Genomic DNA, 14,816 nt, shown 5'->3' on the forward strand with positions numbered 1-14,816 from the left:
GTATTTACGTAAAAAATGGGGGGGGGGGTAAAACTACACTTGCACCAAAGCATATAAAAATTGATTTGTAAATGAAATGTTGCAAAATTGCACATGTGGCACATATATATAAATATTTTTGCCAGGTTTTTATGCTCAAACAATCCTACCACACTGCAACCACAACAACTTAGGTTGTAGCATCACATCTGTTTTTTTAACCCCTTCACCACAAAGCCCATCCCTGTACAGGTTCACAATGCATTGTCATTAATAGGTTTAAGGACTACCCGTTGTCCTTAAGGAGTTAAAGGATGGTATTTCACAGGGCTGTAGCTTCCATAGGGTGCACTTGAGCCACCCAGCTGTAAAACTCTTCCAGCTTTCCACTTCTATAAGCAGATGTGACATCATTACTGGGCGAGATCTCCGATCCTGCCCCAGGCAATAAGAGCTCTAGTCATGGATCAGGTAGCTCCATTTACACAAACCATTTTAGGCAACAGTGTGCTGTTGCATCACATTCCTACATAACTCTCAATTGTCACTATGCAGGTCTCACAATAAGGCAGACTCAATTATTTTATAATAGGGTTATATCCGAATAACATACCGTAAAACACGTCATAGAGTTACCTGGATCCAGACACAGACTTGTAAGAGAATCTGCCAATTTACCATCTCATATCACTATTATCTTTGTATTTATTTAGCGCTAACAACTTACACAGCACATCTTACTGTACATACATTCAAAGGGTATGACAAAACTAGAATTGACAGAGACAAACCAATAAAACCAAAGAGCGCCCAAGTTTACAGTCACAATAGTCTATGATTTGCCATCTACTGCTTTTCAATAGGATTGGAGTCAAGTCTGAGACCCCTGATTAAATCTGACATTTTGCAAGTATAGATACAAAGGGCATCATAATGTGTGTATAAATAGACTATTATTTAGTAGAAACCAGACTTTGTAGAAGAAAAAAAAATACACAAATAAATAAATACACCAAATAAACCTTTAACTCCTGCTTTAAAAAGGGTAGAAGCTTACAATAGGATACCAGATCCATCTCACATATGTACCCCCATGTCCAGCTTTAAAACGATTTTACATTCAAGCCACTAAGGCTAAAGAGTGACGTTAGGGGGCGGGGCTGACATATATCCCTTCTGAAGGGGGCGTGGCCCACACAGATCGTGGGGAGGGCTGCTCCTTGTGAACTGAAGAAGGAACCTGCTGCTGGTGCTGCTCCTTGCACTCTGTGGCTGCAGCCAGCATACGCCTGAGGACCTATATAATAAGAAGCTGCATCCAGAAGGATACTTACATCCCAAACCATTATTTCCTATCACTGGTGTTTTTTTCTCTCTCTGTGGCTGGTGTTTTTTTGTTCCTCCTTTATTTTTAAACCATCTATAGAAAAATTGATATTTATAGATATTGGTCTAAAGCATCACAAAACGGATTTGGGGGATTTGTTTCAGGGATTGTGAGACATGCGTTCAGTAAGGAAAAGGTGGACTATCTGCACCATAAGCATCCTCCTGATCTTTTACAAGACGAAAGAGATCGCAAGACCGGAGGAGCACCAGGATTCCCAACTCACAGGGTAAATGCGAAGTGCTAACAAATGGAGAAGGTGTGCAGTTATGTCTGGGTTCACTACGGTGTGTGGGTGCGTTTGTATTGCGTTGGTCTGATACACCGTAACTTGTTATTTAACCATCTGACTGCCACAAAGGGTGTGTATGTGTGTGGGTGGATTTAACGCTGTTCACCGGGGAAGGGTGACCATGTGAATGCCAACAGAGTGGGGAGAGTGCTGCCTGGCACTTCATGGGTTAAATGGATGTTCATTTGCTCACTGCTTAGTTTAGATCTTTCATCTTTTTCAATGGGTGCCTGGTAGGGGGTGACACACTGAATTGGAATCTTAGAGGAGTACAGTGGGGCGTTAAGGGTGCTGTGGGGCTTGCACCAGTAAGGGTTAACCTGCACTCACAATAGCTGCCGTAGGTTTTTACTTCTGTACTTGTAAGCTTGCTGTGTCTGCTAAGGATTTCCTCTGTGGGTTTGACAATCTAAGCGACCGTTGTCATGTGCTGAGAGTGTCAGTTACAGGCTGGGTTTCTGCATCCTTATGTTTGTTTATGTGGTTATCTCCATTGTTATTTCTGTATCAAGAGATAAAAGCCACGGATTTTCGTGTTTATTTATAATGCAGTCCATTGCTGATGTTCTCCATTGCTCTGGTAAATTGTGATTATATCCCCTTTCATGCAATGGCAGCTAAACACTTCCAGCAACTTAGTTTTCCAGCACATCTTATACTGTCAACCCCAGTATTTAAAAACTTCCAACTTTTTATTGTTAATCCTGTTCTATAGCAGAATAGTATTTTTTTACCATTCATTTGTAATAGTTTAGTAGTATCCACACAATATGTAACAGTAACTGTTTAAATGATTCACTATTTAACAAATAATTCTAATTCTGAATTGATGACCATCATATGTAGCTGCCTCTGCTTGCCCATACAGATCCTGTGTTTTCTTCTATTGTTTTTTACAGACAGAGCTTTATGGTTCTTTGTCTTCCAGATGTTACATACATACAGAATTCCCCAAGTCACATTACAGATTGGAGTAATTGTTTGTATGTATCCATGCTGAACACTATGTTAATATTATTAATAGTTAAAAAACTCTTCTTTGATGTCTATAAAACCCTATAGCAGCTATAAGGGCCGAACCTCACCCTAACCTAGGAATAAAAGGTGCATAGGAGCCCTAGCGCTTCAATTTACATTGGCTGCCAAGTAATAATCCTATGTTAATGATTCATGTTTGATTAACTACTGTTTTAATAGAAATTACTTTTTGGGCTAGAAGGCTTATCTGTTTGTTTGATATTTGAGAAGACAAAAAGAATGCAGCGTACAATCCCAACCAAGGGGCACAGAGGACTAGCAGAAAAAATACAGGGTATAAAAGGGAAGGTCAGGAAAGTCAAGCGTCTTAAAAAGAAAAAGGGAGCTGACTATAAAGACTCAATGGTTCAAATCAAGAAGAGAAATGGAGAAAGACAATGCCATGGAGCCAACATAAAGACACAGACAAAAAAAAAAAACGTGCATAGAGAATGAGAGGAACAAAGCATCAGAAAGACAAAGAAACAGGCCACAAGGTGCAGATAGAGAATGTAAGAGAACCATATGCAAGTGTATTATAACCTGTAATGTGGTAAATTAAGAGGAGTACGGATGGAGTTAAAAGACAAAAAAAATAAATCAGAAAAAAACTAAAGGTTTTAACTTTGTCATAAGAGACAAAGTAATCATTTCAGAAGTGAAATCTCAGGAACAACAGTGACTTAAATAAAGGAACACAAAGGTCCCTTTAACCGTCGGTGTGCAGGTGGTGTGTAGCACATTGCTTTCAGAGGCAAATCAATAGTGTCTGAAAGGCAGGCTAGATGGGTGTGAAGCATGTTGTGTGGTTTCGTACAGAACTGTCAATCATATAGAGGATCAGTTTGACAGGTCTGGATATCAAATGGTATGGCAAAAGTCACAGATAAATAACTCGTATTTTACCGACAGAAGTGACAGCCAACTACATTGGGCAGTTATTAAGTCTCACTTGTCTGTGAGCTTCCATTGATTGTTACCATAACACCTTGTGACCTTATGAGGAGGGATATATATATATATATAAGAGGAAAATATATATATATACTTCCCTTTCTCTTGTTGACCGGATACCCAGCTGCAGCCCATAAAAAACACTCTCCAGGTGTTTGAAGTACACAAAAAAGACTTTTAATATTAGCAATATGCCCCCAGCTTAAGCTGCGTGTCTGCGTTTTGTGTACCATTAATGGTTACAACTTCTAAGGGGAAAAACAAAAGAAAGCAAAAAATAAAGCCCACACAAAAGGTTTTTGTTACAATAAACACATGAGCGTACGCCGTTCAGATAGCTGCGCCCTCCTTCTTAATTAACTTCACCAATTACAAATCTGTGGGTTGAGACAGATTGGGTGCACTCCAATTCTAAAGCCTTCTGCTGCTCCTTTTGTATATTATTATTCAGAGCCAGAGACCACAAATGATCTCGCTAGGAAAATATACTATCTCTGTGGGACATTAGTATTTTATGAAAAAAAGAGCCATTTTAAGCACAGCTTTCCTATTTGGTGAAGATATGGCTTTGGATGTCATCCAGTTTACTTGAGACATCATAATGGAAAATTCAAATACCCAGATTGTGAATATGGTAATTAGCAAAACACTTCTGGCTTCTGCAAAAGTAATTGGAGCCTATATTATGCAACCATGTATGCGTTTTGATTTACATATTTTTTTGTTTGCTTTTCAGCTGAAACATTATTTTATGCGATTTGTTTGTCCTACGCCGAAGACGTGCATCTGTGTCCTGCTTTAGGATATTTGTTAAAACATGTGCAGTATTCATCTTCCTAATTTAGTAGTGGAAATGACTAATAAGAATTGTAATGGTCTCAAGAACTTTTTTTAAAAAATATTGGCAGAAACTCAAAAACGTGAACAATTTAGGATAAAGGCCTTACAAATTCAGCACATCAGTTTGTGTTGTTATCATTAGAAGGGTCCATTAGAAATAATTACTATTTCATTTCCAGTATTGATTTCTTTTCCACAATATTAGGAAGTGCTTTGTGCAAATAAAATTATTTGCATGTAAAAATGAACACAGTTCCATTTATTATTATTATTATTATTATCATATTTATAGTATACTTACAGAAGTAAGAGTTTATTTAAAAAACAAAAAATAAAAAGTTGATAGAAGTTCAATCCTCTTGCATGGTGGGGTTAAAGCAAGTTGTGCAGTTTAATACAAGCAAGTATAGGTTTACATATATGGCAAAGAATGCTAATTACCGTATTTGCTCGATTATAAGACGACCCCCCAAAATCTGAATATTAACTTAGGAAAAAAAAGAAAAAGCCTGAATATAAGACGACCCTAAAGGAAAAAAGTTTTACCAGTAAATGTTAATTCATGTAAACTATTTTTTTAAATAAAAGCTATGATTGAGAAAAATATTTTTTTTGTTTTTATTTCCTTGTATTTTCCAACCTGTCCCCCAGTTACGCACATCTGCCCCCAGGCTTGCCACACCAATATGGCACTGTGGCCCATGATATGCCTTTTAACCCTCTATATGCCACTGTGCCCCATGGTATGCCTTTTGACCCCCTATGTGCCACTCTGCCTCCAGAAATGCCTTATACCCATATATATCCCATTCTGGCATTTAGGGGGTTAAAATGCATATTATGGGGCAGAGTGGCATATAGGGAGGTATAAGGCATTCCAGGAGGCAGAGTGGCATTAAGGGAGTTAAAAGGCATGGTATAGAGCACTCTGCCTCCAGAAATGCCTTATACCCCTATATGCCACTCTGGCATTAAGGGCGTTAAAAGGCTTATTATGGGGCAGAGTGGCATATAGGGAGGTATAAGGCATTTCAGGAGGCAGAGTGCTCTATTAAATGCCCCGTTAACGCCACTCTGCCTCCTGAAATGCCTTATACCTCCCTATATGCCACTCTGCCCCATAATATGCCTTTTAACCCCCTAAATGCCAGAGTGGCATATAGGGGTATAAGGCATTTCTGGAGGCAGAGTGCCCTATGCCCCCATTTAACACACACACGCACACACACACACACACACTTACCGGTACTTCCAATTCCCTGCTGTATTGCCGGGGCAGCGGGTTGACGTCTCCTTCCGCTGCAGCCGGAAGGAGGTGGAGTTGGCAGCGGGGGTTTGTCTGCGTCCATCGCGGATCCCTTCCCCGGCTGTCAGAGATCAGAGTTCCCCGCACCGGTGCGGGGAACTCTGATCTCTGACAGTCGAGGAAGGTATCCGCGACGGACGCAGACAAACCCCCGCTGCTAGCCACACCTCCTTCCGGCTGCAGCGGACGTTGTCTACGCGGATCGCGTAGACGTCAACCCGCTGCCCCGGCAATACAGCAGGAAGCGCCGGTAAGTGTGTGTGGGGGGGGGGACAGGAGGATCCAGGTCCCCTGCAGCGGTGCGGGGGATCTGGATCTTAGTCTCATAATCAGACCTCTATTTGAGGTTTGATTAGAAGACGACCCCGATTAGAAGACGAGGGGTATTTTTCAGAGCATTTACTCTGAAAAAAACCTCGTCTTATAATCGAGCAAATACGGTATGTCAAAGGATCGCTTATAAGTACAAGCAGTCCTCAACTTACATCAACCCAACTTTCATTAATTCATATTTACATCTTCCTCCTGTTTTAAAGTTGTTGTGGCAGCCAATCGCATGAATGAACATGGATGAGACTAGACTATTTCTTTAAAGGGATACTCCAGCTATCATATGTCTCCCTTGCACATGCATTGGGGGATTCTGCAGAACACTCCATGTGCATTTGCCCCTTTCCCCAACCACCAACTATATGCTCTGCTGGAAATGTGTTCCGGTGAATAAATTTTCTTGCATTTGATATACTTAGTATAAGTCAGCTAGAGTGCTGGCTCAGTGAACACAGCAGGGGCATACCTTGAGTATTTGACACTTGGGGCAGATTCTGTATGTGGCACCCCCAATTTGCAAACTAGAAATCTGAAGAAATAAATTATTAACTTTTACTGAACAGATATGGTACAGCATAACCAATATCACGGTATACTGAGCCAAAATAAAGAAGCATTATCTTTATTTTGGATTTATTGAGGGACTTGGTGGTACCCTGGCTCGTGCACCATTTTACTGCTGAGTGCTGCGTTCCAACCTTTCTTTTTGGGTATACTGAGCCAGACATTGATGGTGGTACAGCGTAACTCATATCACTATATATATACTGAGCATCTCAGCCTCCCCGTGCCACTACTGCCCCTGAAACAGCCTGCCTGTGCCACCTCTGCCTTTTTGGGAGCCTGCCTTTGCCCCCACTGGACTTGAAACAATCTGCTACCTCTGCCCCTGAAACATACAACTATACTTTGTAATGTTGTAGACCCAAGGGCTCCTACATGCCCCCCATGTACCCAGTATGTTTATGTGTTGTGTCGGTTCTCATGCTAGAGGTATATGGTGATCTACCACAGCTTTATCATCAAGGTAGCAGCCTTTAGTCACAGGAGCAGGCCTGCCAGCCATTTATGCGCATTGGGTGAACAGGCAAATGTGAGCAAATCTTGTATGCATGCTGTCCAGGTTGTCTGCGTGTGTGTTCTGGCTTAGTTATAACATTCTGGCTCACCAAGAACCTTGGAAAAATAGAAGGTGTCACAATAATTATGCTGGGAAGAGAGATGAAAGGTCCCAATTGTGATACCGAGCAAGTATGTTTTTTACGACAGTGTAACATTCTGGATTATGGCTGATGCTAGAGGATGGATTTTGGAAGCTGTTATTGCAAAAATAAATTGTGAAGCAGACTTACAATGTAAATAATGTATACAGGAGCCAAAACAAAAGTTATTTTTTATTTATTTGTTATTTTATGCTCATTGCTAATTACTTTTAAATCCTCTTTGTGGATATAGTATATGTTCACAAACCATGCTTGATATCTGTATATGAACTACATAGCTGCAATAAAAATCAAATAGGTGTAAATTATTTATTTTACTTGGATGCTTTGTCTCATTTTAATGTCTCAGTGTTGTTCCCACTTGGCTGTTCTCGCAATAATTGTGAATGTTCTAATCTGCATTATGTTTCTGGAATTTTAAGAGAGCATTTTAACAGTGATAATGAACATTGGAGATTGTTTGACGTTGTTTTGTCCTTAAATCGATGTGCATAACCCGAACACTTATATAAAGCACACATTTTATACTAATAGACTTAAATTATGACTATTAAGAGGCTGTAGCTTTTTCATTATCTAAATGTGACAGTCTGTTCTGAGACTCTTTTGTTGTTTCCAGCAATCTTTAGTGTTTTCCCTTACTGCTTATACTATGTGCAACCTTGGTAGAGTGAGTTTATAGTAAAATGCTTTGAAAGATGATGTCTCTGTTTTATGCTTAGCTGAGTTCACATCCTCATCGTTGTTTAATATTTGAAAGGTGGGTCCATCCCGATTGCTACTGACAGATGCACCCAACTTAGAGCTCCAGTACCTGTCACCCTGCATGGGAGCTGTCTAAACTGAGTTACTATACGCCATTGTCACCTCTAATGTAAATTACTAAATATTTTATTTTCCCACTGCACAGTATGTACGCCTTATTGTCTTTGCCTGTTTTTAGGAGGAAGCACAGGTTTTCTTTGAGATCATTTTCTGCCTTGAGGACTGCTTGTCTAGAAGCTTAGAATATTTGGTGGCTATGGATAAATCACAGTGTCCTCAAAATAATTTATATAGAATCAGCAGACAAAGAAATGTGTATAAATCACATTTAATCTAATTGCCTTACACCAGGGATGGGGACAGCCTCCCAAGAAAAATGACAAATTGTATACAACTTTTATAGTAAAGTATAATGAAAAATCTATCTAGTTATGCCCTCAAGAGTAATCTCCATGTTTACTTTTATAGCTCAACAGAGTACCAAACAATTGCAAAGGAATATATGTGTAAAACTTCATGTTCCTTGATAATAGTCTGACAATTTTTTGTTCTATAATACCCAATGGCCCCTGAGACTATTCCATATATTAAAGTCTCTACACATTTCTTGGAAAGTCTGGTTATTAGGACCATGTTTCTTATGTCACATTAAAGCCCTTTTAAGTCCTAATCCCTACTGCATTTTGAGTCACTTAGAAATTGATTTGTAGAAAAGCAAACAAATAATTGCTGATAACTATTTTATTTTCTGTTAAAACGAAGCTTGTGAATTGTTGTGCGAAACAAGATAAGCTTATCCAGCCATTTTGGCTCCATAGCCCGAGTGGAACAGATTTTATCTGGTACTGATACAACTCCCACAACCATCTATGGCACTGTCTCTCCCTCTTTCTTTCTACCTTATGTTTTTCTACACCCTATCCCTTTTAGATTGTAAGCTTGTGAGCAGGGCTCTCTTTGTCTAATGTATTAGTTTGTCTTAGTCTGTCAAATTTAGTTTTCTCATGCCCTTTGAATGTATGTACTGTACAAATGCTGCATATACTGTTTTGTAATGTATGTAATGTATGTTACTGTCATATTTGAGAACACCATGTTTATTATTATTATTATTTATTATTATTATTATTATTTTATTTATATAGCACCAACTAAGTTTCAACATGATTCACTATGTACCATACATGCATGCTTATGGCAAGTGCCAAATTTGGATGTTATCTGCACGGAGTATTATGTATCCCATGTACCAATAGGCCTATAAGCAAATGCTTAATGATTGTTTAAATGTCACATTTTCCTGTGGGATGTAATTTTGGCTGTGTGTTTTTCTGCTGCCAGTCTATCCAGATGCTTAGAAATAAAAAAAAGCTTGCTGAATTATGTGATTGAAGTTTCAACTAAGTAACACTAAATAACAATAGTAAAGGAAAATCACTTTTGTCCACCAAGACATTGGTGTGCTCAGTTTAGTTTTATTTCCTAAAATCATTTCGTTTTGATTTGAGTATAAACATTCTGCAAATATACAACTATATTATTTCTAAATGATCTAATCGGTAGGCTGGGAGGTAGAAGACAAAGCATGCTGGTAAACCTGTTTGGCGATTGGCATCGCTACTGAGCCAGGTAGCATCTAGGATGTTCCTATTTCTGAGGTTTAAGATTCTGCTGACATACAGAATACCCCATCACCCATTTCTTTTCTTAAACCAATCATAACATCAAAAAGTAGCAGATTGGATTAAGTATTAACAGTGATGATAGCCCAGTTCAGCCCAATATCTTTACTGCAACCCAACTAGGGATTCGTTTGTGCTGTGTGCATCAGACTGTGGTGCTTTTGGGACATCAGCATTCAAGAGGAAAACCTAAGCTTATAGAGTAAACTTTCAAAATCAGAAAACCACTTACTTTTCTCTTTTTAAAAAATAAGCCCTAAATATAGGTGTGCTTTACAAGTATTTTTAGTAAATTAGTAATGATGCTAGTAATGACTCTGCTTTACATTTATTATTTTTATTAGTAATGACGCTAATTAGAATTCTTTCTTTGTTGCATTCCAGAGAGGGTGAGCTAACGTTAAGTAGACTGATGGTAAACAACACTGATAAAATACTAAGAAAGGAAGGATCGGCAATCTTTCGCCATGCTGGAGAAGGTTGGAAAATCAATTCTTCATTGGCTCTGGAGATTAGGTGGGTAATCTATAAAGTATCAAGCTAGTGTGTTACTTAATTAATTCAATTTGATTTTTAGAATTCCATACCAAAAATAAATATTCTGTTTCAGCTGTTTTTTAAATTTTAACAATCCTTAGCCTCCCAGTTAGATCTAACAAGCGCAGTGCCCTCTTTCTCTTCTGTATCCGTGTGTCTTAACACGTTATTGTCAGTTTTCTATATTGTCAATTTTAATGTTTGTGTTCACTTTCACCCTATTGTAATAGTGGTATGGAATCTGTTGGCATTCTATAAATCAATGTAATGTAGCATAATGTTATAGTCACAAATATATGTGCTTTTATTCCACTATAGCATCTACAATATTTCAAATTACCTGTGCCATAATTAACAGACAAAAACTGCCTTAAAACGTATAATCTCTGCTCTGCTTAACTCCTGATGACTGTATGATCAGGGAACTGCTGTAAAAGCGAGAATGAAGGTGGATAAAGTATAATGGTATCCACTATTTTGATTAACAAAACAGCAGATTTGAAATGTATTTCATAATATAGTTTATCCCCATATACAGTGGATATAAAAAGTCTACACACCCCTAAAATGCAAGGTTCTTGTGATTTTAAAGAATGAGACAAAGATGAATCAGAACTTTTTCCACCTTTAATGTGACCTGCAATGTGGCCAAAATACTGCAGCAATGTCTAATAGTGTTTTCTGGAAGGTGAACCAAAATTAAGTGTGCAATAATGCCATTTGCATGAGTTTTTGCATCAAAATTACTGACAAAATTAAATGTTACATCACACATGGGGGTATTGCATTAGCAACAGAAATATGTGTAAGGCAGGTAATTATGTTTTCACATATTATGTACTGGAAGCAAGTTTAAAAATCATCTGAAGTGTGTATGTTAAGTTTAGTGACTTATTATTATTATTATCTCTTTTTTATATAGCGCCAACAATCTACGCAGTGCTTAATACAATACATATATTCAAGGGGTATGAAAAGACGAGAGAGCCCTACTTATCCTCGTCAATGTCCTGTGTGTTGCTTAGTAGACATAACACCGTTAAGATATTAAATGTGTGTTTAATAAAATGACAAAAGCTTACTGATTCTTTACCACAGGCTCCTATATTGCATTTTATACCTTGTTTGTTACATTCCAATCAAAATCAAAGTGAGAGAAAGAGGAACGGGTGCAACATCCACAAAGTATCATATCATTTCATTAACATCAGCGATGCATGCATAACCCGCAGTAAGATGCGTTTCTAATAAATAAGAGCTGAAACGTTAGTTAGGACAAAGGCAGCTGAAGGAATATTGTTAGGATGGTTTGAAAGACTACTTTTAAGATGAGCTCCTGAGGCATCCAAGACGAAGCTGAATTACTTCTGTTTGGATTCTTCTGGCTGGTCCGCCTTTGGCATACAGTAGTGGTGTGTCCTGACTGGACTTTGGCTCAGTTCACTGAATTCTTTAATCAGTGCTTTAAATTGTCTTTTTGCCCTAGGGAGGAAGTTTGGTGCTTTATACTTACTTTTAGGATATTCCAGTAGGAGGAAAATAAACACATCTGTGCAATCAAAGATTGGAAAGCAGGAAGCACCAGATTGTGATTTGTGAATAAAACAGGATATAGAAGGAGAAAAACAAATGTAAATTGGCTGTTAACCATTACGAAAAATTACTGCAGTTTTTTCTGAAGTAATACTGCAGTTTTTTGGACATGAAAAAACGGCAATACTGCACTTTCACTGCAGTATTACTGCACATTTACTGCACTTTTACTGCAGTTTTACTGCACATTTACTGCACTTTTTTTTTTTATATTGCAAACCTACAGTTTTACTTCAATGTACTGCAGCTTTATTGCATTTGTACTTCCGTACAAAAATAACTGCAGTACAACTGCAGTACAGTGAAGTACAAATGCAGTAAAACTGCTGTAAATGTGCAGTAATACTGCAGTAAAAGTGCAGTATTGCAGTTTTTTCATGTCCAAAAAACTGCAGTATTACTTCAGAAAAACTGCAGTATTTTTTTGTAAGGGAATATACAGTACAGATACATTCTTCCTGGCTGTGAAGTAGCATCTATAAAAGCCGGAGAGCCAGAAATTACCCTTCTCTGTTCTTTTTCAATGGCAAACTGTAAAATACTTATGATATCTTCCGTATCTCTGGCAAGGGCTGGAAAGTTGTATGTGCCCCAAGGGATTCTTATCACCCCTTGTTTACAAGGCAGCTGGTAGATGCTTTTGATTTCACTAATTTTATATGACAAGTGTTTTGAAACACTGTTCCAATTCTGTACTGCTTCCTTATATAGGGATATAATAACCAAAATTTTTTTGGAAAGTACCAGAGTATACACCAGAAGTGGTATAGCGACTATGCCGTGCATTCAGTGGGTGATTGATCTACTGTTTAAAGTTGATCTTGTTAGAGTCTGAGCACTTCCTGGCTTATATAGCTTATTAAATACCATTAGTATTAAAATCAGACGTTTTCCCTTGTGTCTCAGTTTAGTAGCACAAAAGAAAGATCACCCCTAAGAGATCTGCTGAGTTTACATCACATCAGTTGCTAATTTTGACACAGGAGGTTGCAAAATGTTGCTTACTTTGAACAGTCACATAAAATACACAATGCACTAATTCAATTATTTACTATAGTGAGTTTAATGATTATTGTCCGGTAAAAGTACAACACAAAGAGATATAGGCCATTGTGTCTTCCAGACACACAAAGTAGTTCATTACTCTCTTCAGACACTGCTTGTTGGCTACCAATAGATGCTCTTCCAGTACTAATTTACAGATTTTCCATGAAAAAGATCAGGGTTTGAATAGAATGAAAATTATTCTGTATGAAGAGGCTAAGTATTTGTGGCCTGCTTTATCTCTGTATTTACTTTTTAAAATAAAAGAGATATAGCATGAGTCAAAGAGAAAATGGAGTCTTTAGTTAAAGTTGATACGTGGGTCAACATACAAAATAATAAAGGGTCACATAAGCTTTCAGAATCTCAGAGGTCTCTTCTTCAGACAGAAATTCCATCTGAACAAAGACCTCTGATGTCCCATAAGCTTTTGCGACTCTAAATGTCTATTTTGGCCCACCTAAGACTAGAGACTTTTGAAAATCACAATAATCATTCCAGACATTACTATGCAATTTTGATATATATATATATATATATATATATATATATATATATATATAGCAATGGGACACAGATGCAGAGACGGAAAATGCATAACATAATAATATTAAGGAATACATCATCATGTCCTATAAACAAAACTTAATATCCATGTGGAATAGAAAGTACATATACCATATCACAATTGGAAGAAATAATGTAGGTCAAATAGTAAATCTTTCTATTCTGCAAAACCACCTTGTTCTGGGGGCACTTTAGCATTAGTTCAGTAAATATTGAGCTCACTCACATTAATAGCTGTTAATATACTGAATTCCCAGGTCTCAATCTCTATCCTAGCCTACCCAACCTGTCCTACGTAATAAAATAGTTTTTCTGGGTCCAGCTTATCCTTAGACTAGCCTTAGTGGTTGGTATAGTCAGACCCCAGCCTATGATCTAATGGGTTACTATGTCAAAGCAACTGCACACAAGCTGAAGAAACATATGCACAATGCCAAGTGTCCGCTGGAATGGCATAAAGCACAATGCCACAGGACTCTGGAGCAGTGGAAATGTGTTCTCTGGAGTGATGAATCATGCTTCACTATCTGGAAGTCTAATGGACAAATCTGGGCTTGGCAAATGCCAGGAGAACACTACCTACCGGAATGCATACTGCCTACTATACAGTGTGGTGGAGAAGGGATAATAGTCTTGGGTTGTTTTTCAGCTAGGTCCCTTGGTACCAGTGAAGGATAATGTTAATGCTACAGCATACAAGGGGTATTAAACAATTGTATGCTTCCAACTTTATGGCACCAGATATAGGAAGACCCTTTCCTGTTCTAGCATGACTGTGCCTCTGTGTACAGAGCAAGGTCCATAAAAACACGGTTTTAACAAGTTTTGTTTGGAGGAACCCTGACTTTTAACCTAACTGAACACATTTGGGAGGAATTGGAACGCCAATCATCCAATGCCAGTGCCTGACCTCAGAAATACTCTTTTGGCTGAATGGGCACAAATTCCCACAGAAATCTTGTAGCCTTCCCAGAAGAGTGGAGGATGTTTTAGCTGACACGCTGAGTGGGGGGCAAGTCCGTATTAATGCCCATGGTTTTAGAATGGGATGTCCAACAAGCTCATATAGGTGTGATGGTTGGGAATCCACATACTTTTGGTCATGTAGGGTATTATTATTAATAATATTTCTTGTCATGCCAAATAATGTTTTCCAAATCTAGGCACAGCTCACATAAAATATATATGTGAACAAAGTCACCATCATCTGACTGCAGCTGTGGCTGACTCATTTTAGTAAAACATTTGCATAGATCTGATGTATTAAACCCAACAGGAACAAAAAAATATTGAGAAAAAC

The 14,816-nt window shown here is 38.1% G+C and overlaps 1 protein-coding gene across 1 annotated transcript in view; it reads left to right on the forward strand.

Annotated features, from left to right (window-relative positions):
• The first annotated feature begins 1,482 nt into the window (after positions 1-1,482).
• Positions 1,483-14,816, forward strand: part of LOC149302997 (CMP-N-acetylneuraminate-poly-alpha-2,8-sialyltransferase-like) — a 60,000-nt gene continuing 46,666 nt past the window's right edge. Inside the window, exons 1-2 of the mRNA XM_089481805.1 lie at positions 1,483-1,595; positions 10,160-10,291. Of these exons, the coding sequence (XP_089337931.1) occupies positions 1,483-1,595; positions 10,160-10,291 (245 nt within the window). The remainder of the gene's footprint in view (positions 1,596-10,159; positions 10,292-14,816) is intronic.

The sequence above is a fragment of the Sceloporus occidentalis genome, unplaced genomic scaffold (assembly GCF_023333645.1).
Source record: "Sceloporus occidentalis isolate IW3139 unplaced genomic scaffold, rSceOcc1.0.p SCAF_16, whole genome shotgun sequence".
NCBI classification, from domain to species: Eukaryota; Metazoa; Chordata; class Lepidosauria; order Squamata; family Phrynosomatidae; genus Sceloporus; species Sceloporus occidentalis.